Source organism: Artibeus jamaicensis, unplaced genomic scaffold, assembly GCF_021234435.1.
Source record: "Artibeus jamaicensis isolate MK-2021 breed Jamaican fruit bat unplaced genomic scaffold, CSHL_Jam_final contig_471, whole genome shotgun sequence".
NCBI classification, from domain to species: Eukaryota; Metazoa; Chordata; class Mammalia; order Chiroptera; family Phyllostomidae; genus Artibeus; species Artibeus jamaicensis.
The window spans coordinates 1,118,869-1,143,272 of NW_026521850.1; the positions used below are offsets into that span (position 1 = coordinate 1,118,869).

General features: G+C 64.4%; 1 protein-coding gene across 1 annotated transcript; it reads right to left on the bottom strand.

Moving 5' to 3' along the window:
• Nucleotides 1–288: 288 nt before the first annotated feature.
• On the bottom strand, nt 289–24,404 carry FAM163B (family with sequence similarity 163 member B). Its single transcript, XM_037127624.2, has 3 exons — nt 24,327–24,404; nt 2,377–2,492; nt 289–1,867 (listed from the first exon to the last, which is right to left on the bottom strand). The coding sequence occupies exons 2-3, from the start codon at nt 2,467–2,469 to the stop codon at nt 1,475–1,477; spliced, it is 486 nt and encodes a 161-aa protein (XP_036983519.1). The 5' UTR covers nt 2,470–2,492; nt 24,327–24,404; the 3' UTR covers nt 289–1,474.

Sequence of the window (24,404 nt, forward strand, 5' to 3'; positions counted from 1 at the left end):
CGTGTGGGTTCCACAAGGGAGGGGGCGTGGGGGCTCCGGGAAGCGCGTCAGCACAGAGGCAGGAACAGAGAGGAAGAAGAGGGAACATGTCAAGGCGGCTGGAAAGAGCAAGTCTTCAGTAGCTCCGCACGCCCCGTCCAGCCGTCCCAGCTCTCCAGTGAGACCCCGCAGGCTGCCCACAGCCTTGCCCTCACAGGTTTGTCCTGTGGAGGGGCAGGGGGCTGGGGGCTCGGTGCCTCTTCCCCGGGCAGACGGGGGCTACCCTGCCTGGAATTCCAGAGACAGGGCCCTGGAGAGGGTGGGAGGGGGGCATGCTTTGGAGAGAGGGGCCACCGCCTCTGCAGGGGTGAGGGGCTGCGCTCCCCGTGGTGGGCGCCCCGGGTCTGGGGCGCTTCTCCAGGGTGGCCATGGGGCATCGTTTCCCTGTCAGAGAGAGGGAGCTGGGAATGGGCTCTCGGGGCGCCCCTGGCTCTGCTGGGGGCTCAGAGCAGAGTGGGCTCAGCTGAGGTCCTCACACGGAGCAGGGCGGTGTGGGGGGCAGGGCTGGGTCCTTCCCTGCTCCCCAATCCCCTCCAGGAAGCAGGCACAGGGAGAGAAGCTGGGACTCTCCGCTGGGACCAGAGCAGCCTGGAGGCTGAGCCGCAACGGCAGGGCCCGCCCCAGGTCTTGGGCGGATCGTGGGTCCAGTGGCCGCTGGTCCACGGCACCATCCGCCTACCAGCACGGGCCTGAGGGACGCCTCTCAGTGTCCACCTGAAGCAGGTGCTTGAGAACTGGCCTCTCCTCCCTTTCTCCCAAAGGCCGGGGGGGGCCTAGGCGTCCCAAGGCCCAGCCACCCCTGAAACTGCCCTGTCTAGGGGGCTCTGCAGAGAGGTCAGCCCAACCTGGGTCTCGGCTGCTGGCCCTGGAAGCCGGGGGTGTGCGTGGGGTTGGGGGGACAGAGCCCCGCCCGCTGTTCTGGTTGGAGGGTCAGTTGGTCTGAAATCGCCAGGGAAGGAGGGCTCAGGGCCCCGAGTCTCTCTGTGGCCACCCCTTCCTTGAAGAGGTAGGTTGCCTGAGGCTGAGGGAGGAAGGGAGGGACAGGGCTGGCCATGCAGCCAGAGATGGCCAGCTGGCTGGGCTGAGGTGGAGGCCACCGTCCACTATACCTGCATGATGGCGGCGGGCGCCGGGACCCTGCCTCGCCCGCTGTCCTCCCCTGGGGGGGCTGTGCTCACCTGTGCCACGTCACGCCCGCCTCTCCTCCAGCTCGGCCATCCCTACCCCCGGCCCTGCCAGCCTGCCCTGGCCTTATCCATGCTGTGGGCCCCGGAGCCCCCCGAGGGCTGGGCCCTGCCAGGACAGGGGTGCCAGGAAGGCGGGACCAAGCCCAGGTCCGGGTCTGGGGCCAGGCTGGCGGGCCATGGGGACCCCTCCATGGCGTGGGGACCTGCTGGGAGGTGGGTTGGGGGTGGAGGGGTGAGGGGTGGGCGGCTCAGACATCGGTGCTGATGCTGCGGCTCCGGGAGAAGGCCTCCCGCATGGCGGAGAGGCGGTTGGGGTTGGGCACCTGCAGGCCCCCAAAGGCCCCGGGCGGCAGCGCCAGGTCCTCCTGGCTGAGGGTCCGGTAGGCCACGCGCTCCCCACCGTTGGGCACGCCCTGGTCCTCGGGCTCCTGCAGGAAGAAGGTGGGCGGCTCCCAGTGGGAGCAGCTGCGGCAGAGGGCGCGGGGCTGCGGGGACCGCTGGCCGGAGGCGGCCGGGCGGAGCGCGGGCCCGTCGGTCAGCACCAGGTTGCGGTTGCAGTGCAGCGGGGGCAGGCCAGCGTGCACAGCGAAGTCAGGCTCCTCCTCGTCCTCCTCCCGCTCCTCCTTCTTGCAGCAGTAGTACTGTGGGCGGGAGGGGGCAGGGCTGCAGACCCACTCCCCACCGACGCCCCGTCCCCGCAGCCAGCCTCCCCCTGGGGGGAGCTCGTCCAGGCGGGCGCCCCATGAAATACCGTGTGATGACGGCTTCCCTCCTAAGTCTGCATGGCAACCAGAAGCGGGCGCTGTGCAGATGGGGAAACTGAGGCATGGGGGAGCCGGGCAGCCTGGCCCCGCTGTGGTTCCTGGGCACCGGCCGTGCTGCCCCGACTGGCAGGTAGCTTCCCCCTCCCTTGGGCTGCCCTGGCGTGTGGGTGGGGAAAGGGGAGCAGGGCCCAAGGCTGTGTGCCCTTGGCTGAGGCCCTGACCCTCTCTGTGCCCCAGCACTGGGGACGCCCTGGGCAGCACGGTCGCCGAGCCCCACAGGGGGAGTCGGGCAAGGGCCGTCTGCTTTACAGCTGCTTCCAGGTCTGCCTGGGTCCCCGCCTGGGCCCCGGCCTCTGGGGGGCTCCCCACCCTCAGCCCCCCAGTACCTGCAGCCGGCAGTAGCACAGGACCGCGATGATGCAGAGCAGAATCACAGTGGCCAAGATGCCCCCGGTGATGACCACCGTCCCCGCTGTCATCCGCCCCCTCCTCCATCAACAGCCTGCAACACACACACCCCACAGGGTCGTTCCCCACTGCTCGCAGCCGGGCCCGCCCGGGAGGGGCGTCGGGCACCCCTCAGAGGATGGCGCCCTCCGGCCTGGCTGGGCGGGCTCACCCGTGTTCAGAGTGGCCCGGACAGCGGAGAGTGGGGTCTGCTCCTGCTCCTGCACCCGACAGTCGTCCTTATCGTCCCACGGCCCCGAATTTCCTTGGGCAGCAGCACTTGCAGCCCCACCGGGCCATGGGACAGAACGGCTCCCTCTTCTGTGCGATTCTCAGTGTGGCAGGCACATGAGGCACGGAACCTGCCGTCGTGACTCGTTTTTAAAGCCACGTTATCTTTATTTTATATTTTAAAGAGTTTATTTATTTACTTATTTATTTAGAGAGAGGGGAGGGGAGGGAGAGAAATGGCAATGTGTGGTTGCCTCTTCGAAGTGGCAACTATTTGGTTCACAAGCCCAGCTCGATCCATGATTTATTTTTAGACAGAGGGGAAGGGATGGAGAGACACATCAGAGCGTGGTTGCCTCTCATGCGCCCCCTACTGGCGACCTGGCCCACAACCCAGGCAGGTGCCCTGACTGGGAATCCAACCAGTGACCCTTTGGTTCGCAGGCCGGCACTCAATCCACTGGGCCCCACCAACCAGGGCTGAGCTAGGTTTTTGTTTCTTTGGGTTTTTTACGATTTTATTGATTCATTTTTAGAGAGAGGGGAAGGAAGGGAGAAAGAGAGGGAGAGAAAGGGATCAGTTGCCTCTCACACGATTTCTGGCTGGGAACCAAACCTGCAACCCAGGCCTGTGCCCTGACTGGGAATCGAACCAGTGACCCTTTGCCTTTCGGGATGATGCTGAACCCACTGAGCCGCACCGGCCAGTGGGATGCCGGTTTTCAGTGTGTGGTGCGGTGGTGTGGGGTGGACTCGCGTGGGTGTGTGGCCGGCCTCAGAGCTTCTCGTCTTCCCAAACTAGACCAGTCCCTTTCTGATGGTTACACTGTCTACACGGTTACACTGTCCACATTAAAGAACACAGCGTTGTAAGCACCTATGTTTTTAAAAGTGGCTTTTTTGTAGCTAAGAAATGGGAAGCCCTTGAATTACAGAACCTACCTCAAATACTTTTCCAGGATAAGTTCTTAGAAGTGGGATTCCTAGGTTGAGGGACATGCTCTTTGCAAACTCTTTTTTTTTTTTTTAAGCTTATGTATTTATTTTTAGAGAGGGGAAGGGAGGGAGAAAGGGAGAGAAACATCAGTGTGTGGTTGCCTCTCGTGCGCCCCCTACTGGAGACCTGGCCTGCAACCCTGTGCCCTGACTGGGAACCGTTTAGTTCACAGGCCGGCGCTCAGCCCACTCAACCACACCAGTCGGGGCTTTCGTGAACTCTTTATAGTGGAAAATGTCCCGCAAACAAGTGGAGAGAAGGAACAAGCTGCCTCCGGCTGTCCTCTGGTCAGACGGAGGTTGGTCCACCCAGCCCGGGGCTGACAAACCAGCTGAAGACCTAACGCCTCCTGGCTGGGAGGGTGCAGGGTGAGGTGCCGCGGAGGTGCTCACCGTCCTTCGAAGGCACCTGGCTCACGAAGCAAGCCCCTCCCACAAACCAGCGGCGGTGGCCTTCCGTGAGGCCGGCCCATCTCCTCTGCTGGGGGCGCCGACGAGGGGCCCGGAGTCTGTCTGCTGACTCAAGCCCTTGAGTGCGCAACATGACAGATGGGGACGCCCCCAAACAAAAACAAACAAACCCCCAGCCTGGTCTGTGTTTAGCTCTCGGCAATCATCTCCAAAATGACTTTTCACGGCTGGCTGGCCCGCTCCGGGACCAGCCGCGGTCGGCCCCTCCGACTCCAGCCCGCTGCCCGCCGTGCTCCGCCCCCGTGCGCCCGCGGCTCGGGGAAGAAAGTGGGTCGTCGCTCTGGGAGTTTTCCGCGGGCCAGAGCAGGCTGGGTTTCCTCGCGCGTGGCTCGAACGAACACGCCGCTCTACTGCCTTTCTGTCCTCTGTGCTGGCTTCCACCCCCGTCACCCTCGGGGCCAGCGGCTGCGGTCCCCGTGGGGCGCCGCTGAGATGGGGCCGCGTGGGTGCAGCCGCCGCCAGCACCGGTCCTCTGTGGCGACGCTGCCCTCCCACCCAAAGCTGTTAGCGGTCCCGGGGGCGGGGGGGGGGGGGCCCTTCCCAGAGCCATTGTTTCCTGAGCGGCGGCGAACGGTGGCTTTTCAAACGTTACCATTTCCTGTGTGTTCATTCCCTCGGCTCCAGCCTTCTCTCGAGAACTTTCCCTCTGGTCGAGGCGGTCACCCAAAACTGCAGTCTGGGGGGGGGAGATGCGGGAGCCCCCGAGGTGCGAGGGTGTTTGACAGTGTCACGTGACCTCCCGACCTTCAGACAGGGCTGTGGCCCTCCCTGTCCTTGGGGCCTTCAGCTGGTCCCGAGGGCACTGTGGGGTGGGAGGCCCCTCCGAGGGGGCTGCTGTGTTGCTTTTCTTCGGAACCACTCACCTTTCAGGGCGCTCTGCCCTCAGGCCCGGGACGCCCCGGGCGCCCTTCTGGTCGCCTGTCGGTGACCCCGGGGTCTGTCAGATGGTCTGCAGAGCGCTCAGTCTAGGCCTGGGGTGCCCACTGCCCTGGGGTGTCCGTCCATTCTGGGTGTTTCCAGGGAACGGAGCGGGGGAGTTTTTATTTTTTAGGAAGACAAAACTAAAACGTGTCATGCTGCTAGCTCCACCTCGGACGAGAGACTGTAGGGTTTCTCCTGGTTGGGGTTTGGTGTCTGTGTCGCTGGTGCAGTGATGATCTTCCCCGATGACGCCCCTCCGTTACTTGTGTTTTCCGTTACACCCGATAATTAGAAGTAACGCCGCCAGCATTCTCCCCGCCGAGTCTGCCGAACGCAACGTGGTGCCCACTTGCACTTTTGCAGGCTGTTGTTCTCATCCCTGTGGGGTTGGAGTGGAAAGCTGTTTTAGAGTTGCTTGTTTCCCCACTAACCTGACACTTCTGTTCTTTTATTCCAATTAATGTTATTATTTTTTAAGGTTTTACTTATTTATTTTTAGGCAGAGGGGAAGGGAGGGAGAAAGAGAGAAAGAGAAACATGGGCGTGTGGTTGCCTCTCATGCGCCCCCTACTGGGGACCTGGCCTGTAACCCAGGCACGTGCCCTGACTGGGAATCGAACCCGCGACCCTTTGGTTCTCAGGCCAGCACTCAGTCTGCTGAGTCACACCAGCCAGGACTGGTTAGGGTTATCTTTTTAAAAATAGGTTTGCATGTGAATTTTAGGTGCAGAAATCATTTGTTCCAAAGTCAAGAGCATAAAACCAGGTGCACTCTGAGGGGTCTCGCTGCCCCCTCTGCCCCCCCCCCGCATGGTGCAGAGGGTGATCGTCCTCCATTGTGGGGAGGTCCTTCCATTGCTTCTTTCTGAAAATCTAGGCAAATACAGATTTCCTTCCCCCTTGCCTCACCGAGTGGTCTGTCCCCAGAGCGACCACATTTCCCCGACGCTCGGATGTCCCCGGGGTCCCTGCAGAGCCGCAACGGAGCCCCCAGCTCCTTCCCACAGCGGCATCGCGTGGAGGGGCGCCGCGCCCGCGGCCACAGTGGGCCGCCACGTGCCTCCCACTCCTTCCAACGCAGGAACGTGCGGGGAGAGCTCTGCGGCAAGCACGTCTCCAAAGGTTTTGATCAGCCAAAGGCTCACTGGAGTCCGGGCCGACGGCCCCTCTCCCAGGAATGTGTGAGAGTGACTGACAGTCAGGGTTTGCACTCAGACTCCGGGTCTGGCTGGGCAGAGGGCGGGGCTGCCGGGGGCCTGCGGGGCGTAGGGGGGGCGGTGTCCCAGCTGAGCCTTTGGGCCTGGGAGGGAGCGCTGTGGGCGGGATGACCTGGCCGGTGTGCAGACACAGGGACGCACAGACGCAATCAGACAGGAAGGTGTTGCCCAGGCAACGCTGTGCGTCAGAGGTGAAGCTGGGTGGGGAGCCCCGACCTCCGACAGACAGACAGATCCAGACACAGACGCACAGACAGCTCCGGGTTCAGACAGAGGTGTGGACAGGCCGACCCAGACAGCCTGGCCGGCGGGGCCCGCGTCCGGCAGACACAGGCCAGGCCGCAGAGCCTGACGGAGCGGCAGCCGAGACCCCCGCATTCCTGGGCGCCTGGCCGGCCACTCTGACCCGCCCTGGCCCCTGGGGCAGCTGAGGCCAGCTGAGGCCAGCTGGCCCGAGGGCCCGCCGGGGGTGCAGGCCGGCTCGGGCCGATCAGGGGGCGGGGGTGCAGAGGAGGCGGCCAGTGGGGGGACGCTGGGTGGGGGCCGGGCCTGCTGTCCAGATGCATCTCGTGCTCCACGCTGCGGCAGAGCTGGGCCGGCGGCCGCCGGCAGGGGGCTGGGCGCTGGCCCTCACCCCCACCCATCCTGGGGGGTTCGGGGCACCTCGGCCTTACTCTGGAGTGGCAGGGGGGCAGGCGGCAAGATGACCCCCAGGCTCCCCTCCCTAGTTGTCAGGGCAGCTGAGGGAGACAGAACCGGGCAGAGCCTGCACGGGGACCCGACTTTGCAGGTGAGGAGACTGAGGCTCAGAGAAGGGCGGGACCACACCCAGGGGCCAGCCAAACCCAGTACCTGGTCGGGGTAGCCAACCCCACGGATGGTCCCCATTCCCACGGAGAGCCACGCACGGCCACTGCCAGCCACGGGGAGTCCAGGCCCCCCAGGCCCCGAGGGGCTCTGTGTCCCCACCTCCTAACGCTTGTTAGGCAGGTCCCCTCTCTGAGACCCCACACCGACCCCACGGGGCGGGGGCCCCTCTTTTGAAGATGAGCAAACTGAGGCGGGAGCTGCACCCTGATCCCGCCCCCAGGAAGTCCAGGGTCGCAGGGTCGGCGTCTGGGCCAGATCCGCTGTGACCATCCCGTTGTGGGGCAGGGGGGGCCCCCAACCGCGGAGCCCCAGGCCCCTGCTGGGTGTCCCATACTCTGACTCTCTGTGGGGACACACTGCGGCAGCCGACGGGTTTCAGGGTGCCAGGCCGGCGTACCTCGCGTGTCCTGTCCCAGCTTCCTGAGGTCGGAGTGGACGTGCGCCCCAGGCTGGGACTCGGCCAGGCCTTGCTGGCCACTGGACCGCGGGCGCAGACGCGGGCGCTCAGGCCAGAGGAGCCGGCCGGGAGGGAGAGAGGCCGGACGCAGGCACCCTGGGACAGCCAGGCTGTCTCGGGCCTGACTCACAGGGTCCCGCTCCCCTCCCCGAACCTGCAGTGCGGCTACGTCTCCTCAAGCCTGTTCCTGCTCCTTATGCTCCACGAGGATGACAGTCCCTCCTCACCGACGAGGGGCCTCCCCGAGCTCAGTGGGAGTCAGAGGTCACACGGGGACTCAAGTCTGCGCCGGGGCACCGTGCCGGCCTGACACCCCAGCTGGACTCCAGGGGCCGTGGGGCTCTGGCTCCCCCGGCTGCAGGAACGGGGCTTCTCTGCCTCCCGGCTGCCCCCTCGTCAGTGACAAGAAGAGCAGGTGACAGGAGTGTCTGCTCCCTACTGAGAGGGACCACCACCAAGGGTGCTGGGAGCAGCCTCGCTGGCCGCGTGGCCTCCTCCCCCACCCAGGCCTGAGGAGCAGAGGGCCCCTCGCCCTGGCTCTGGGGAGGGCGCCCAGCGCTGTCCCCGGCCGTGGCTGGCTCCCGGCTCCGATGCCTGGGCCGTCCGGCCGGAGCATCTCAGCCTGGCTCCGCAGACACACACCTGCGCAGGGGCAGCGACACGGTGCAGGCCCAGGCCTGTACCCAGCCCGACGGCGGTCCAGACTCAACTCAAACGGCCCCTGAGAGCAGCATGGCCCCCACCCCTCTGCCCTTGCCGCAGCCCCCTCCCCATGCCCTGCCCTCTGCCTCCCCGGGACCTACCCTGCCTTCCCTCGGGGCCCAGAACACACCCCCTCCTCCAGGAAGACTTCCAGCACTCCTCCAAAGCACATCGCAGAATCTTGAAGCCCCAGTGCCCGAGAGACCGGGTCTGGCAGCTGCGAGTGGGGTCCAGGGAAAGTGGGGGCGGTGCAGACAGTGGGGAGGGCAGCTTCCTCGTGGCTTTGTATGCCAGTGGTCACTGTCCCCAGGGCCCAGACCCAGATGCCCGTGCCGGCCCTTCAGACCCCCTGCCAGTGCCTGGGGACTCTGCCCAGCTGGACACTGCAGTGACAGCCCCGAAGGGCCTGTGTCTGGCCAGAGGGGACTGAGAGGTGGGGGAACATCCTGTCCTACGCTCGCTGGTGCCTCCGGGTCAGAGGCCTCTCCCTGGGCCTCGGGTTTCTTCCCTGTAACATGGGTATGGAGGGGCTGGGACAGCCCACCCCTGTGGGCTCAAGACCCAGGGGACCCAGGTTTGTGCCTTCATCCAGCCCTGCCCACGAAGCGCCTGAGTGATTGAGGCTGAGGCGGAGTTCGGGAATCGAAAATGTGAAGCGCTGCCGACTTGGGCGATGAATGGAGAAGGCACCCCGGGGTGGGGCCGAGAGGGGAGGGGCTGCAGACATGGGGTGCACGCTTGCCCGGGAGCTCAGAGGGAAGCCAGGCTCACCCAGTGACGCCGGGTGCGGGGGCCCAGCCCAGGGCTTGGAGACTCAGAGCTGGAGAGGGTGGTCTGGCGCGGGAAGGACTGCAGGGGGCTTCCTGGAGGAGGTGGCTCTGAGCTGTCCTGCAGGTTGGCTGCCCGTCTGGCTGGGCTGGGATCGGCAGGAGGGGCTGTGGGGGGAGGCCAGTGCTGGGGGGCAGGGAGATGCGGCAGCCCAGTGACCCGTCTGCCAGGGGCCGCCCACCAAGCCGGCCACACTTTGGCGGGTATCTTGCTGCATTGCTAATGGGTCCCCTGGGACCACAGGCAGTTTTAAAACATTGTAAATCCCTTTGCTTTCCTGGCCCCACCCACGAATTTACAGGGATGTGGTGTGAGACAGGGGCCCCTCTGTGCACCCCACCCCCAACCCTGTGAAGGGGCCCGGCTGGTAGCAGTCCCTTCCCGATAGCCCGGGGCCTCTGCAGCGGAGCCAGTTGTCTGCCGTGCCTGAGGACCAAAGCGGGCGGCAGCAGGAAGCACCTGGCAGCAGGGCCAGACGCCAGCCCCCCACCTGCCCCCCCGCGGAGCCCCCTCCCCTGGCAGAAGACCGCGCAGGGCGGCCATGTGGACCCCGGGGCCTGCTTGTACTTCCTGCTCCTCAAGTTCCGCCCACCCTCCCTGCCCTGAAGGACTCGAGGAGGGGTCTCTGCAACCCACTACCCCCACCCTCCTCCTCGATGCAGGGGGCACAGTAATGCTTAGCGATGGCCCTGCCCACCCACCACGACCACCGGGGACGCCAGGAAGAAGCCGAGCCCTGTGCGTGGCTGGCCAGGCGACCTCCGACCCTACGGGCCCCAGGACACGGGGTGTCCAGTGAAACAGACGCCGGGCCTGAGGGCAGAGCAGGCCCCTGAAGTGCGCTTACTTCACAAGCAGCCCTTCCAACGACACTGGTTTCCGGATGGGGAAACCGAGGCGGGGGGCCTTCCTGGCCCAGGGTCGCTGCCCCCCCACCCCCCACCCCGGCCGCCTGCCCCGCCCCCACGGTGTGTGTGTGCCCGGCGCGCGTGGGGCACCAGCGCCTCCTCCTCCACAGGCACGTCTGCCTGGTCCTGCTGCCTGGGAGCCCAGGCCCCGCGGCTGCGGGAGTGAGGCCGCGCGGAGTTCCTGTCTAGACCTGCTCCACATTTGTTCCTCATTTCACGCTCCGCGGGCTCCCAGATTCTCGTGCTCGGCAATAAGCAGACGGGAAGTGCTCAGCTGCGCTGGTCTCGACATTATCCAGAGCCTGGCGGAGGGCGGAGGTGGGCGGGAGTGGGGCCTGGGGGCCCCGAGGGGCAGGTCCCGCCAGCTCCTGGGGTGTCTGCCTCCAGGCTCCTCCACAGCCCAGCCCGGCTCAGCCCGGCGAACGCAGGCCGGTGGGTGCCCGGGGGCCCTGGGCTGGCCCGCTCTGGGCCTGGATGCCGAGACAACCTGCTCCACGGGTCTGGGGTCAGAAAGCACAGAGGGGCCATGCCTTCCTTCTGCCGTTCATTTCCTGGATTTCCAGAAGCTCTGCCCACACCCCCGCCACCGAGAGCAGGGCCTTGCCAGTGCCCCACTGCTCCAGCCCCGGGGAGCAGGGGGCGCCTGCCACGAATGAAGGGACCACGGGGCTGCTGAGCTGGTGCAAGGGGATGGGACTTCTGGCTGGGCCCCGGCAGGGCTGGGGGAGGGGCGGGAGGCAGGGCAGCTCCTCTCTGTGGACCCCAGTCTGATGACATCAGGGCACAAAGGAGCAGTGGCAGCCACCGCCGTGTGCCTGGCGCTGCACTTTGCCCCGACTCCCCCAGGGGTGTCGCACAGGCTGGGGGACAGGCAGCTGCCAACTGGGCCACACACACACACACTCCCCAGGCCATGTGGGAAGCGGGGCTCACGGACGTCTCTGCACAGTCACCCTAGTGCTGTGTTCTGGGGTACACTGAGGCGAGGAGAGGGAGGTAGCTGGCCCAGCAAGCAGAAGCTCAGTCAGCAGGCGCCCGTCTTTGAGCCCCGGCCAGGCCCTTGTGATGCGTCTGGAGCCGCAAAGCATGAGGCCGTGTGGGCCCAGAGGAGAGGTTTTAGGGCAGACCCCAGGGCCTGGGGGACCTACACCGAGGGCACGGGACTGGGCGGAGTGGGCGTTCAGCTCCTGCACTGCCAGGACAGGAGGTACCACCAGCTGGGTGGCCTTCCCGTGCCCTCGGGCACGGTGCCCAGGCAGTGACTGTCCCCAACCTCAGGAACATCTGGGAGGGGCAGGAGGAAGCCCCTCCTGGCTTCTGTTAAGGACTTGTTCCGAAGCCACCTGGGGTCTCCCTGGCCCTCCAGAGCAGCGGCCGGCACCTGGGAGGGCCCTGGTCCTCGGAGCCTGCTTCACGGTGGAAGCCTGTTGCCCCTGCCCCCCTCGAGCCTAGAGCCCCACCTCTGCTTGCCCAGGGAGGAGACGCTCGGGTGCACCAAGGCCTCTGGTCACGCACGCTGGGTCCCTGGTGCAGTGGGGGTGGGCTCGGTGGTCTGGAAGGCTGGGAGCAGGTTGGTGCCCCCTCACTGTGCCCATGGGCAGTGGTGCCCATCCTCCAGAGAAGGAGACTTATTGATGAAGACCCCAGACGTCTACTGCAGAGTGAGGCCTAGGCAACAGCCAGTGCCCCTGACCTGCTTCTGCGGACCCCAAGGTGGTGGGGGAAGGGGCGGGAAGAAGAAAGTAGAAAAAAGGGGGTAGAAGGAGGGCGAGGCACCTGGCTTGTGGATGCTGAGCCCCCAGTATCAGCCCTTGAAACCCCAGCAGCCCCCTACCCCTGTCTGACTGCCCCATGGTCTGAAACAAATGGGCGTGTCCAGCAGTCTCTCGATTGCCATGGGTGAGAAGTTGGCTCCCCACACGGAGGCTGCCCTGTAGGGAACCTACCTGCTGGTAGTGGCAAATGTAGCCCAACCGCTGACTCAGAAAACCAGTGGGGAGTGAGTCGGCACAGAGGACCTGAGCCCACGGATCAGTTTTCCTGTGGGGAATCAGGCCTGCACTATACCTAGGCTACTATGAGACTTGCTTTTGCTAAAGCTCCCTCATCCTGAATTGAGGCAGAAAATGTTTACTGTGTATCTTTGAAGTTACTTCCTAAAATCTGAGCTAAACCTCCCAAGTATGGAGTGTAACCAGTTCAACCACTTCTCCCCTTGGTCTGCAACATTCTTCTCTTTGAAGTAACTAGCAACATTCTTTCCTTTGTTATCTGTAAAAAGTAACCACCTACAGCGAACAACAAAAGCCTGTCCAGGCAGGGGCCCTCTCTCTCACTTACAGAGTGGCCATGCTGTCCCTTTTTCTCCACAGGACTCTGCAGTCTGCGTGAATTTGTTCGTCACAGCCACAACACACGGAGCCCTCGGGCCAGAGCCCGAATCACCACCCACCAGCTCCAGGACGGGGGCTTCTCGCTCTGCCCCCCCCCTGAGCTGACATCTGGACAGGTCACCACCTCCCTGACACACCCTGGGGGCGCCCCGGGGCCTCTCGGTGGCAGTAAGCACATGCTCCTGTGCTGAGCACCCCCGTCTGGGCCGGGCGGGGTGCCACACCCCCTCACCCACTTCCTCAATCACAGACGAGGAAGCAGGGCCGGCGCGGGGGGCAGGGGCAGACATGGGTGTGCCACCCCAAAGCCCATGTCTTGTTTTCTGTTTTCTACCCCCCACTTGCATCCGGGACCCCAGGGGACTGTAAGCCCCATGAAGGCAGGACCCTGGGGTGCCGTGTTCTGCTGGCCTCCCATCACCAGGGGTCAGTGCAACATAAGGGGCCCGAAGGGGCCCCAAACAGGGGCAGATGGAGTCGAGCTGGGGTTCATTTGGCTGGCTCTCCCTGACCTGGCCCTGGAGGTGGGCAGGGAGGAGAGGCATCTGCACCCGTGCCCCCCACCTCCGGCTCCCCTTCACAGAGCGATGGCTTTTCTCCCCCTGAAGAGAAGGATCGAAGACCTGTCGGCCACTTGACCTGAAGCTGCTATCTTCAACACCCTCCCCCGACCAGCGGTTCATTGACCCTCATGAGACTCTCCGCACCAGCACCGGAAACGGAGGCACTGTGAGGGGGCATCCGGCCGTGGCCCACCAGCGCCGCTGCCACCACCACGACCACCACCACGGATCACAGCCCAGGTTCGCTGAACTGCTAACGGCATCTGGCAAAGCCCGAATGGGCTCTGGCCCGGCCGAGAGGAGCGTGTGGAACCTGGGGAGACAGGACACAGCCGTCCTGTGTCACTTAAGGCCCGGCAGCCATGCAGGGAGGAGATCGGAGGTCGGAGGTCCATGCAGGGCTGGACTCTGACCCCGGGGGCACCTGGATGGGGAGGGAGCGGGCTTCGGGGTGAGGCCCTTCCCATGCCCCCCTGGCCCTGGGCCCCCAGCCCAGGGTGCTCAGTGGGAGCCTCGGAGGGAATGAGTGGGGCACGGTACGTAAAAGGTGGGCTGGGCTGGAGGCCTGGGGCGTTTCTGGGAGTTCACCAACAGGTGGAAGTATAATTATCTTTGAACAGAACACGACCGTTCCATGCAGACTGCGCTGTGCATGTTTTCCTGCCCACGCGCCGACCCCTCCCTAGACCCCACTGGAGCACCGCTCTGGGGCCCTGCTCCGAGCACGCCCCTGGTCCGGGTCCCCAGCGTCCGGGGCTCAGGGCCCTCCACGCTCGTCCCTGACGCCTGCCTCGTGTTTACTGCCCAGCAACGCTCCTCAGATGGATCTGGCCAAGGGTGCGCTCCCGGGCCTTCCGACCAGTCGGGGCCTCGTTCTGCCTCTGGGCCCTCGCCGGTGACACGTACGGACCTGCACCCCCCTCCCGGCTCTGCCTGCTGAAGTCCCCTGAACTCCCAGAGCAGTCCTCCCGGGCCCCAGTCAACAGCAGACCCTCGCCCAGCCTCCGCTGCATCCCGGTTCCCACCTTTGTGGTTTCCGGACTAGTGGGGGACACGGGGGGTGTGTACGGACGGAGGGAGCTGACGGGCTGCTTGGGGTGGGGGGGCAGCCAGCAGAGGCAGCCCCGGGATGGTGGCCCGGGCGTTGACACACAAATGACAAGGGGTGACGACGGGAAAGAGCAGCCCGGAGAGGAGACAGCACGTGGGAAGGCCCAGAGGCGGGCAGAGCAAGATGGGCTCCGGGGGCGGGAGCCGAGGGCTGCACTGCGGGTCCGTCTGCGCCTGGACAGCCTTCGTGGGGCCTGTCCCCCCACCTGCTGCAGCCTGGGGCCCCGTCCCTCCTGAAATGCTTTCTAGACCAATGGGCATCGCGTCTACCCGAGGTCAGAGGAAGAGCCGCCGCGGCAGAGTCTAGGCAGCCGTGCTAGGAGCGCCCACGCACGGGCAGGGGTCCAGCCCCAGCAGGTGTGACGCGCGCCGTCTGGCACCCCGCACAGAGCTCCCTGGCGCTCCCTGCAGGAAAGCCGGGACGCACTCCGTACGGAGAGAAAGGTCAGCCAATCTCCGCGAATCCAGAAGGGCTCAGCGACAGACTAAGAGACAAGGACATCGAAGTGGCTATGGCTGCGGGCCACACGTTCGGAACCTTCGAGGGAAAACTGAGGAGAGGCACAGAGGACGTTACAAAGAACCAAACCAGCTTCTAGAGACAAAAAAGCTACAATGTCTAAGATGAAATACACTGGATAGAATTGACATCAAATCAGATATGGCAGAGGGAAAGGTAAATGAGCTTAAAGACAGCGAACGGAAACAATGTAACATGAACAGAGTCCTGGCTGGTGCGGCTCAGTGAGTTGAGCACCAGCCTGAGAACCGAAGGGTCACCTGTTCGATTCCCAGTCAGGGCACAGGCTCGGGTTGTGGGCCAGGTCCCCGGGTGGGGGGTGGATGAGAGGCAACCACACACTGATGTTTCTCTCCTTTTTCTCCTCTTTCCCCTTCTCTAAAATAAATAAATGAATGAATAAGTGAATAAATGAATAAATAAATAAATAAAACATTTGGGAGAAAACCATATAATTTAGCTGTTCACAAGGGAACAGGCGGTTTCCATGGCCACAGCTGAACGCTGCCTGTGCTGGGGAAGGAGGTGGGCTCCCCTTCAGCCAACTGACTGGGGCACTTGGACAACACAGGGCAGACACCGGGGGCCTGGCTGCTGGACCGGAAAAAGGGAGGGAGGGGCGGAGGGGGCGGGAACTGTCGGCGGTCTCTCCCCGTGGACCCCAGGACTGATTTCCATGGCCGTTTGGCATAATGCCGGGATGCTTCTAGCCAGTAGCTCTCTAGCGTAGACGGAGTTTTCTGGAACAGCATCTCCCCGAGTGGGCAGCCCAGAAGTTAGGAAGGCAGGGTCCTCACCCTCATTCACAGGTGGGCACTGAGGGCCACCCAGGGAGCAGCAGGTCGGCACAAGGGAAACCCGGGCTGCTGGTCACCTGCCCAGTTCCCAGGCCCCCCTGCTGGCCCAGCACAGACCGGAACCTCTCACATTCCAGCCCTGGCTGCGGCTGGCCCAGGTGGATGGAGGGGCTGGGCCGGCTCTGCCCTGCTGGGCGCAGGCGGCCCCCTCCCCCAGCTGTGTGTGCATGTGCATGCGTGTGAGCACGTATGCCAGTCCATGTGCATGTGTCTGTATGTGTGTGTGTGTTGTATGTGGCGAATGAGGAGCAGATGAGCAGGCGCAGGGCTGAGCCATGCAGCCTGGCTGTTCCGAGAAGACGGGCTGTCGGTCCGGCAGCCAGGGGAGAGGTACGGGCTGCCTCTGCCCCCCCTTTAAGCTCAGATGCCCCCCACAGGGGGCTGGCACCCACCCCCAGACCCCACCTTCGAGATCGGGGCAGCTTGTTTGAAACAGGCCCAGCTTCTGCTCTGCGGTTCCAGGTGGGTCTGTAGTGGGGGCTGAAGGAGGGGCGGGGGGGGGACCCCCGGACCCTGAGGAGGACGGGCCACCAAAGGCGGGGGGACCCTGGACTCCCGGAATCTAAGCACTTGGGAGTTTTAGAGAAGCAGAAATCTGAACAATGGATGCTGAGAATCTAGGGCTCCCCCCGAAAGCTTTCTCTTAGATGGAAACAGCCTGACCACCTGCTCAGTAAACAGCCACCAAGCGCTTCCTCTTGAAATAGCGTTCATTCCAGACCACCGGAGCGGCCAGGTCGCCAGCTGCCCCCCGGGACGGCAGCAGGGTGGCGCTGCGTCCGGCTCCGGGCCTGGCGTCAGGCTCCCTCGCCTTCCCAGGGGTCGGCCCGAGCTCCCTCCCAAGGACAAGCCACGAGGACCCTGAGGAGGAGGATGCCGGGGCCCGTGCGCACGCCGTCCGGGGCCCGGAGCCCTCCGAGGGCAGCTGTGCATCCCGGGCCGGCCTCCCCCTGGCCCCTCGTCCCCGATGCAGCCGACACGGTTGATGGGGTCGGCCACCCCGGGCTGCCCACTGGCCCGGGCCCTCTTCCCACGCCTCGGCTTTCTGCCAGGCGCCCCTGCAGCCGGTCAGCATCCACACCGCCGACTTCTGGGGGCAAACGCAGCCACCCTGCCATCTCTGGGGGACCAGGCCTCAGTCACACTGCCGCCTGAGGCTGTTTTACATCCACTTTCCTTTTTAAAAACATTAAACTTCTGCCAAGATGGAGGCGTAGGGAGACACACTGTGCCTCCTCCCACAACCGAAAGAAACACAACAACCAATTTAAAAACAAAGAGCAAGCAAAACTGCCAAAAAATTGAACTGTAAGGAACCAAGGAGTTAAAGAAGAAACACTCATCCAGACCAGCAGGAGGGACGGAGATGGGCAGCCGGGCGGACAGGACCCGCGGCGAGGCGGCGGCAGCCGGCGGAGCGGGCGGTCCCACACTCACAGGTGGGTGAACCAGGAGGAGGGAGACAGACTCACAACCCAGGGTCTCAGCGGGAAAATAAAGTCTCCAAACTGCTGGCTGTGAAAATCTGTGGAGGCTGCGGTGGTGGGAGAGACTCCCAGCCTCACAGGAGAGTCCGTTAGAGAGACCCACGGGGTCCCAGAACATACACAGGCCGCCCACCCAGGAACCAGCACCAGAGGGGCCCAGTCCTCTGTGGGCAGTGGGGGAGGTGACCTAAAGCTGGGGGAGAGCTGAGCACACGGCACTGTTCCCTCTCGGACACCGGGACACCGGGCCACCGCCCTGGCGAGTACCTAAGGCTCCGCCTCTTACTACGTAACAGGTGCGCCTACCAGCTGATTTCTCAAGAAAAAAAAAAAAACCCTGCAGTGGAGAAGGGGCCGGGGAGAAGTATTCCAGGTCATGAAAGGCAAGGACCTACATCCAAGATGACTCCATCCAGCAAAGCTTTCATTTAGAATGGAAGGGCAGATAAAGCGCTTCTTAGATAAGGTCAAGTTCAAGGAGTTCATCATCACCAAACCCTTCTTATAGGAAATATTAAAGGGAAATTATATAAGAAAAAAGATTAAAAAAATATGAACAGTAAAATGATAACAAATGCACAACTATCAACAACTGAACCTTAAACAACACCAAAAACAAACAAAGCAAACAACCATAACAGGAGCAGAATCACAGAAATGGAGATCATTGGGCGGGGGGGTTATCGGCAGGGAGGGGGAGGGAGGAGAAGGGGGAAAAGGGACAGAGAACGAGGGGCATAGACGGTGGGCACAAAATAGACGGGGGAGGGGTTTAAGAACAGTGCAGGAAAGGGACAAGCCTAAGAACTTACACGCACAACCCCCGGACAGGAGCTAAGTGGGGGGACTGCTGGAGGGAAAGGGGGTCCCGGGTGGAGGGGGCAAAGGGGGAACATGGGACAACTGTAACAGCGTCATCAACAGAATATACTTTAAAAAATGAGGCGGCGCCATTTTCGAGTGAGTGCTGTTGAAAGGGCCCCTCCTGGAGAGCAAGTGACCCTCCCGGAACTGATGTCCCTACAGATGGAAACGGCAGGGCGAGCCCCTGAGACCCGGCCGTGAGCTGTGCCCCGGCCCCCTTAGCCCCACCAGGCCCGGAGCCACCCGCCGGGAATGACGGCCACACACCGCGCTGCGTAGACCCTGCCGCTCCTGCCCTCCTCCTCTGAGCCCCTTCCTCCCTGCGGGAGAGATGTCATTTGTGGCTGTGACTGCGGGTGTCCTGTCCAGGGGGTGGCCACTGCAGCCCCTGGCAGGAGAGGCTGGCTCTCAGGAGGGCATGGAGACTTCCCGCAGACACCCGCCGGGTGCCCCTGCCTGCGTGGGGCTCTGTGTCGGGCAGCAGATGGAGGCCAGTGGGAAGGGCCAAGAGCGTGGCGCGGGGCTGACCTCCAGGGAGGTGAGGTGGGCCAGGGACTGTTCCCTGAAGGGCACTCACGGGGGCGTCTTTCGGGCAGAGGGAGAGGGGAGCGGGCTGACCGCGGGGACGAAGGGCCTCGGAGTGTTCCAGAACGCCCATGTGAGCCCGGGGAGAGAGGCCAGTGACGGGGTGGGGGCTCTGGTTCCAGCTGCCTCCACCGGGCACGGACCTCCAGCGGCCCAGGTTCCCTGTGTCCTGTTCCTGCCAGGTGTCCGGGTCTTCGGTGGCTGACGACGTGTCCTCACCACCACCCTGAGGGAGGCGACAGCCACCCCGTGTGTGTGAACCCGGAAACGTGGTCAAACCACAGGCCTCCGCTCACCCACTGGGGGGCGGCCACACCGGGGTTGGCCGAGCCGTGGGGTCCTCACGCCTCCAAAAGGCTGCAGCTGGAGCCCCCCTAACCTGCCTGCCCCCTGCTGCCCCCCGCCCCCCGGCTGTGCCTCCTGCTTGCTCTCCCTCCCCTGCTCTCAAGTCTCAAGTTCACCGACACAGCTGCTCCCAGAAAGGAAAGGGCGAGCAGCGGAAAACAAGACACAGCCCCGCGGGGACAAAATCCGGCTCGGAGTGATTACTCAGGACCGCGTGGCAAAACCGTTTCTCTGGGTCCTTCTGAAATGGGAATCCGTTTGGCAACCAGAGGGAACTCGCACGTGGGAAGTTCCTCGGAGGTAAAATTAAAGTCTGCTTTATTTTTAATTCTGTAAGCGGGTGCGCACGGGGCCTCGACGCCGGGAGTGTCTCCGCCGACCTCGAAGTGCAGGCAAACCCCAGACACGCCGGCCCACGATGTGGATGAGGGGACGCCACTTCCTGGCCCAACCTCGGACCTTTCCCACCGCCCTCCTTCCCAGCCCGTCTGCAGGGCGTCAGGGCTGGGGGGCCCCGACGGGGGTCACGTGTGGGTTCTGGCTGTGGGTGCCGGTCCCTCCCTCAGTGGGTGGGTCTGCTGGGCTCCCGGAGCCATGGGCGGTGGGGGGGACCCCCCACCCCCGTACCAAGAACAGGGGTCTGGACCAGGCACTTGCCTTTGAACCAGCAGAAAGGGTGTCTAGGTTTTGTCTTAGGGAAGCTCCCGAATGCGTCAGGGGGAGGCCAAGGTGAGGGCGAGAATTTGGAAGCAGGGACGCCAGGGTGGCACTTCCGAGACTGCAAGGGGATGACAGTCGGACGGGTGTCTCAGATAAACGGGCAATGCTCTCAGCTGTCGGTTCGCTCAGCGCCAGAGTCTCACTTGTCCCTGCTGGCGAGTCGGGGCAGGGCCAGTGGGCGGGCCAGGCTCCTCGGGGGGCCCCTCGCCTGTCTGCAGCCCTGGGGGACCGAGGCACCCGTGTGAGGCTGGCAGAGGGCTCCTGAAGCCTGCTCCTGCCTGCTCCGCACTCAGGGCCCGACTCCATTTCCGTCTCCTTCCGAACCCGGACATCGCCTGCCCTGCACACCCCCCCCCCAGAACTGTCCTCACCTCCCCCACCCCGGCCTTCCCAGTGGGGACCAGGCCATCCAACAGATCTCTGCTAGCGACATAGTGCAGGTGACACGGGGCAGGACCCCCACACCTGTGCACTTACATGGGTCCAGGTGACTCGTGTGTAAGTCTGCGGAGAGACCGTCCAGTGGTGCCAGGCAGGGGGACAGGTGAGGGCCCCACAAAAGCGTGGGGTGCTTGTACTGAGCATGGGGGTGGGGGCAGGTCCAGCGGGAAACCCGGGCTCCGCTTGGTGAAAACACACAGAGCTGGGTTGCTTGGCTTTTCTTTAGCAACATGCATGTGCTTATTTTATTTAAAAACCCTATGAGATATTAAAATGTCACGTATAGGGGTTAAAAGTATAACCAGCATGAAAAGGACAGAAGGACGAAGGAGCCCCCCTCTCGAGACTGCAGCAGGCGGACCAACTCTGTTTCGGCGTCCGGACGGTTTTCTGGACTGTGTGTCTCAGACCACCCGGGCCCAGGAGTTCGCTGGGAGCTCGTCAAAGCCAAAGGTCTGGCCGGGGCCTGGGACCCTGCATGTCCAGCCAGTTCCCCGGGCACCCGCACAGCTGGCCCGCAGCTCACACCGGGGGTAGCCCTGCTCCAGACTCACCCTTACAAACTACATACAGCAAATAACGATAACACTAAAAAGAGAGAGGACTGCACTCCGGGGACCCCGGGCCTGACCCAGGCCTGACCCAGGCCGGCCACCAGGCAAGCGAGCCCCGGAATGGCACCCAGGAGAGGCCTCCTTTGCCACCGCTGCACAGGTGGAAGCCATGGACCTGGTTGGGGAGCACGGAGAGGAAGGTGGTCCCTCCGCGTGGGGCACCTGCCGGTCAGCGGCAGCCTCCAGGCCGATGTGCAACTCGGCCACTGTGCGCACCAGCCCTGACGGCACCTGTGAGAGGCTGTTCCAGGGTCCCCTGGCACCTGGACCCCCGCCCCGGTCAGCCGCTGAGGCGGAAGCTGGCACAGCCAGCTTGGATGCTATTATTGTCATTTTAGGAACGAAAAACCCAAGGCCCAGAAAGGCTAAGTAACCTCTGTAGGAACACAGAGCTTGACCCAGATGGGGCTCTGGACAGCCCCGAAGGTGGGGCTCTCATGCACTCGGCCACCCTGTGAGCGGTGCCCAGCAGCCGGGGGAGGTGGCAGCCCAGGCCACGGCCCTGGGGGCCTGGCTTGCTCTAGTGTCCCAGGCTGTGGCCGGCCCGCACCAGAGCCTGCTCACAGCCCCAGGAGGGCCGGGGCGGGGGGGGCCCAGAGGACGGGCAGCCACTCCAGCCACTCGAGGCCAGACTTCTGGCCCGTGGCTGCTGCTGGAGCGGAAAGCATCCTGACAGCCTCCGCCCTCTGGGGCTGCGTCCCCACTGCTTACTCGCCAGCTGGGCCCCCTGTGTCGGGCCGGGTCGGGCGTCCGCCTGGGCTCCCCCATGTCCGAGAAGCAGGGTGTGCGTCCGGTCAGCCCCAGGCCAGGCCCCATCTCCTGACTGGGCGTTCAGTAGCGCCAGCCCACTTCCCACCCCCGTCCGGGCCTCCAAGGTGTGCGTCCCTTCTGGCCGGGTGGCAGTGGCCTCTCCCCGACCTCTCTGCGCCCGCCTCAGCCTCTCCGAGCGGCCCTCCTGGCTGCAGCCTGGGTTCCTGTCGACCCTCTGAGGGGGTGCCCGGTGTGACCGCCCCGCACTCCTGAGTCCCGGGGGGGGCAGGAGTTACTGTCCCCCTTTCACAGACCAGGAGCCAAAGGCCCGGGGTCCCACAGCTGAAAAGCAGTATCACTGGCTTGGACCCCAAGCTCAGCCTGAGTTCGGGGCTCCTGAGTAGCCCGCCCTCACCCAGGACAAGCCAGCCAGTCCCCAGGAGCCCCTGCAGCGTCGGCGCCCCCAGGCAGCCGCCATCTGACGCCTGTGCAGGGAGGGACCTGATCCCAGCGGGAACAAAGGGCTTCGCACAAAGAGACAAGCCCACCCGCACCAGGAGCCTCCCTGCTGTGCAGCGGGAGAGGCGCTGGCGATGCCGTGCTTGACGAGTGCCCCGCGGAGCGAATCCAAAGGGACAGAGTCCCCATGGGGAAGCCCCGCACCAGGATGCCAGGCCGAGAAGCCCCTGCCGGGAGGCCTCAGAGGGGGCCACTGAGCTAGGCGGGTGCTCCACCCCACGCGGGCTCCTCCGTTGCTGCCCTGTGCTGGCGGGTTGGGGGCAGAGGCACCCCGTGTTTGCAGGAGGAGCCGTCGCCCCAGGGAGCCCGGCACCCACTCTCTCCCCACCATGAACTGCCTCTTCACTGACACAGATGCCAACCGGCCACGCTGGGGAGACGGTGCCAGGGCCGAGGCTGTGAGGACAGAACAAGGGCCGGCTGCCCCTCCGCCTGCCTCCCGCCCGGACAGTCGACTCAGCTGTATTTCCTGAGACGCGATCAATCTCTCCCGCGCTCCACCAGCTCCCCGGTCCCTCCCCTGTGAGGTCTCGCGGGGTCTCTGTGGAGCAGGCCGCCGGGGCGCAACCCCACAGGCCGCTCCGCGGGGGTGGATCCTGGGGCCTGAAACCTGCGGGGGGGCTGAGCCGTGTGGCTCTCCCAGAACCAGCACCAGTGACCGAGAGGCAGCTCCCCAAAGTGCAAGACTGGGCAATGGCCTGAGTGGGAAGTGGGAAGTGGGAAGTGGGAGGGGAAGGCTGGGGGCTTGGACTCTGGGCTGCCCTGGACTTCTCAGCCCTGTGCACGGCCCCCACACCGCAGCTCTGCCCGCGAGATTCAGGGCGTAGGTCCAGCGGGGGCCGCCGCTGGGACAGGGACCTGTCCACGGTTGCTGGGAGTGGTGAAGAGAACTGGGCTGGGTCTCGGCTGCTCCAGCCGTGCCCACGTCTTCCCCGTGTACCCTGCTCACGTCCCCGGATCGTGCTGGCTTTAGCCGCGTGTGTCTGGGGACTCGACGCCGTCCCCTCCTCGGTGACAGACCAAGCGGAGAGGCTGTGACACCCGGGGGCAGTGCTCTGAGCAGCAGGTCGGCGAGCTCCAGGGGGGCCAGCGGCTGCTCCCAGAGCCCCCACCCTACTCACCCCCACTGGCCTCAGGGCCCCAGAGCCCCAGGCCCTTCGGGAGGCTGTCTCTAAGCTTTCCCAGTGAACCCGGGCCAGTCGGCCCTGCTGGAAACTCCGTGGCTGCAGGGACGGGAGGTCATCAGCGCCCAGGGCACGGGGCCGCCCTCATTCAGGACTCAGGTGCTCAGTGAACCCCTGCCGAGTGGGCCCAGCCTCAGGAGGGAGCCGGGTTCTCACCAGTCCCAGTGCCCGAGTGCTTTAGGGAGCACGCAGCCGAGTGCAGGGGGGAGGGCCACTCCTGCTCGGGCCCAGAGGTGCCTGCACCCCTGCCTGGGTGAGAAGAGCCCCGGTCTCCCCAGGCTGCACCCTCAATGCCGAGGGAAGAGGGGAGCATGGGCAGACGGGCTCCTGTGCTCCCCTGGAAAGTCCGAACTTTCTGGGGGCTGGGGGCTCTCGTGGTGCCTGGGAACGCTCAGGGTAGGGGGGCAGGCTGGCAGGGCGGCCCCTCAGGTTTCCTGAGCTCCGACTTCCTGGGGAACACCGAGGGGCAAATGTGGGGGCCAAGGCCCCCGGAACACCCTGTCACCCTCCAGAACGGTCAGTGAACTTGCCCCGGGGGAGTCGAGTCCTGTAGCCAGGAGGCCCACGGCAGCAGGACCCTGCGCCCACAGGGTCCCGGGCCTCGGGGCTGCAGGACCTGGAGATGGCAGAGCTGGGTGCAGAGGGACACCTGTCCTGGACTCTTAGGTGTCGGGAGAGTCCTTTCATGCCTTGTGGGAAGAACCAAAGGACAGTCTGGTGCCCCCCTGATTTAAGCTGAGGTTTCAAACGGTCACATGGGGGTGGGAGGTGGCACGCGGGGCGCTGTGCGTAAGGCCAGCTCTGCCGCTTGTGCACTGTGTGACCTTGGACGAGTGGCCAAACTTGCCTGAGCCTCAGTTTCCTCGTCTGTCCAGTAGGGCCAACGCCCCCGCCCTCACGGACATTGGGTGGACTGAACAGGCAATTACGCAGATCCAGTCCCCCCCCACCCACGGTGTCTGGCAGAAGGCAAGTCTCTGAGAATGAAAGGTTTCCTGTCCTGGCAGCAGAGAGGAGGGGGGTCCGGCTCCTTGGGGACACTTTCCCTTCCCAGTTTCCCTCACACCCAGGCCACAAGAAAGATAAGGGGTCCCTTGGCACAGTGGGTGTCCGATCCTTTTCCTCAGACCCTCGCTGCCCATCTTGGTCGCTGTCCACAGCTTCCTGGACAGAGACGCACTTGGAGAAGGGCCAGAGGTGGGACATACGACGCTGTTGTCCACGGCGGTGTTGGAGCAGGTTGCCCTGGGCTCTCCAGAGGAGGTAGACACTGATTTGGGGCAACCCGCGCCTGCAGATTCTGCCCCCATGCCCCGCGCACCCGCCAGGCCCTTACCTTGAACCATGGGCACGGTGCTGCCCCGGCCGGCCAGCCGAGGACTTGGGTGCACGTGACGGGGCGGCCCGGCGTCTG

Coding starts and splice junctions, on each gene's coding strand:
- FAM163B (XM_037127624.2), bottom strand. CDS start 2,469: ATGACAGCGGGGACGGTGGTCATCACCGGGGGCATCTTGGCCACTGTG. Junction 1,868..2,376: donor TGTGCTACTGCCGGCTGCAG/GTACTGGGGGGC, acceptor TCCCGCCCACAG/TACTACTGCTGCAAGAAGGA.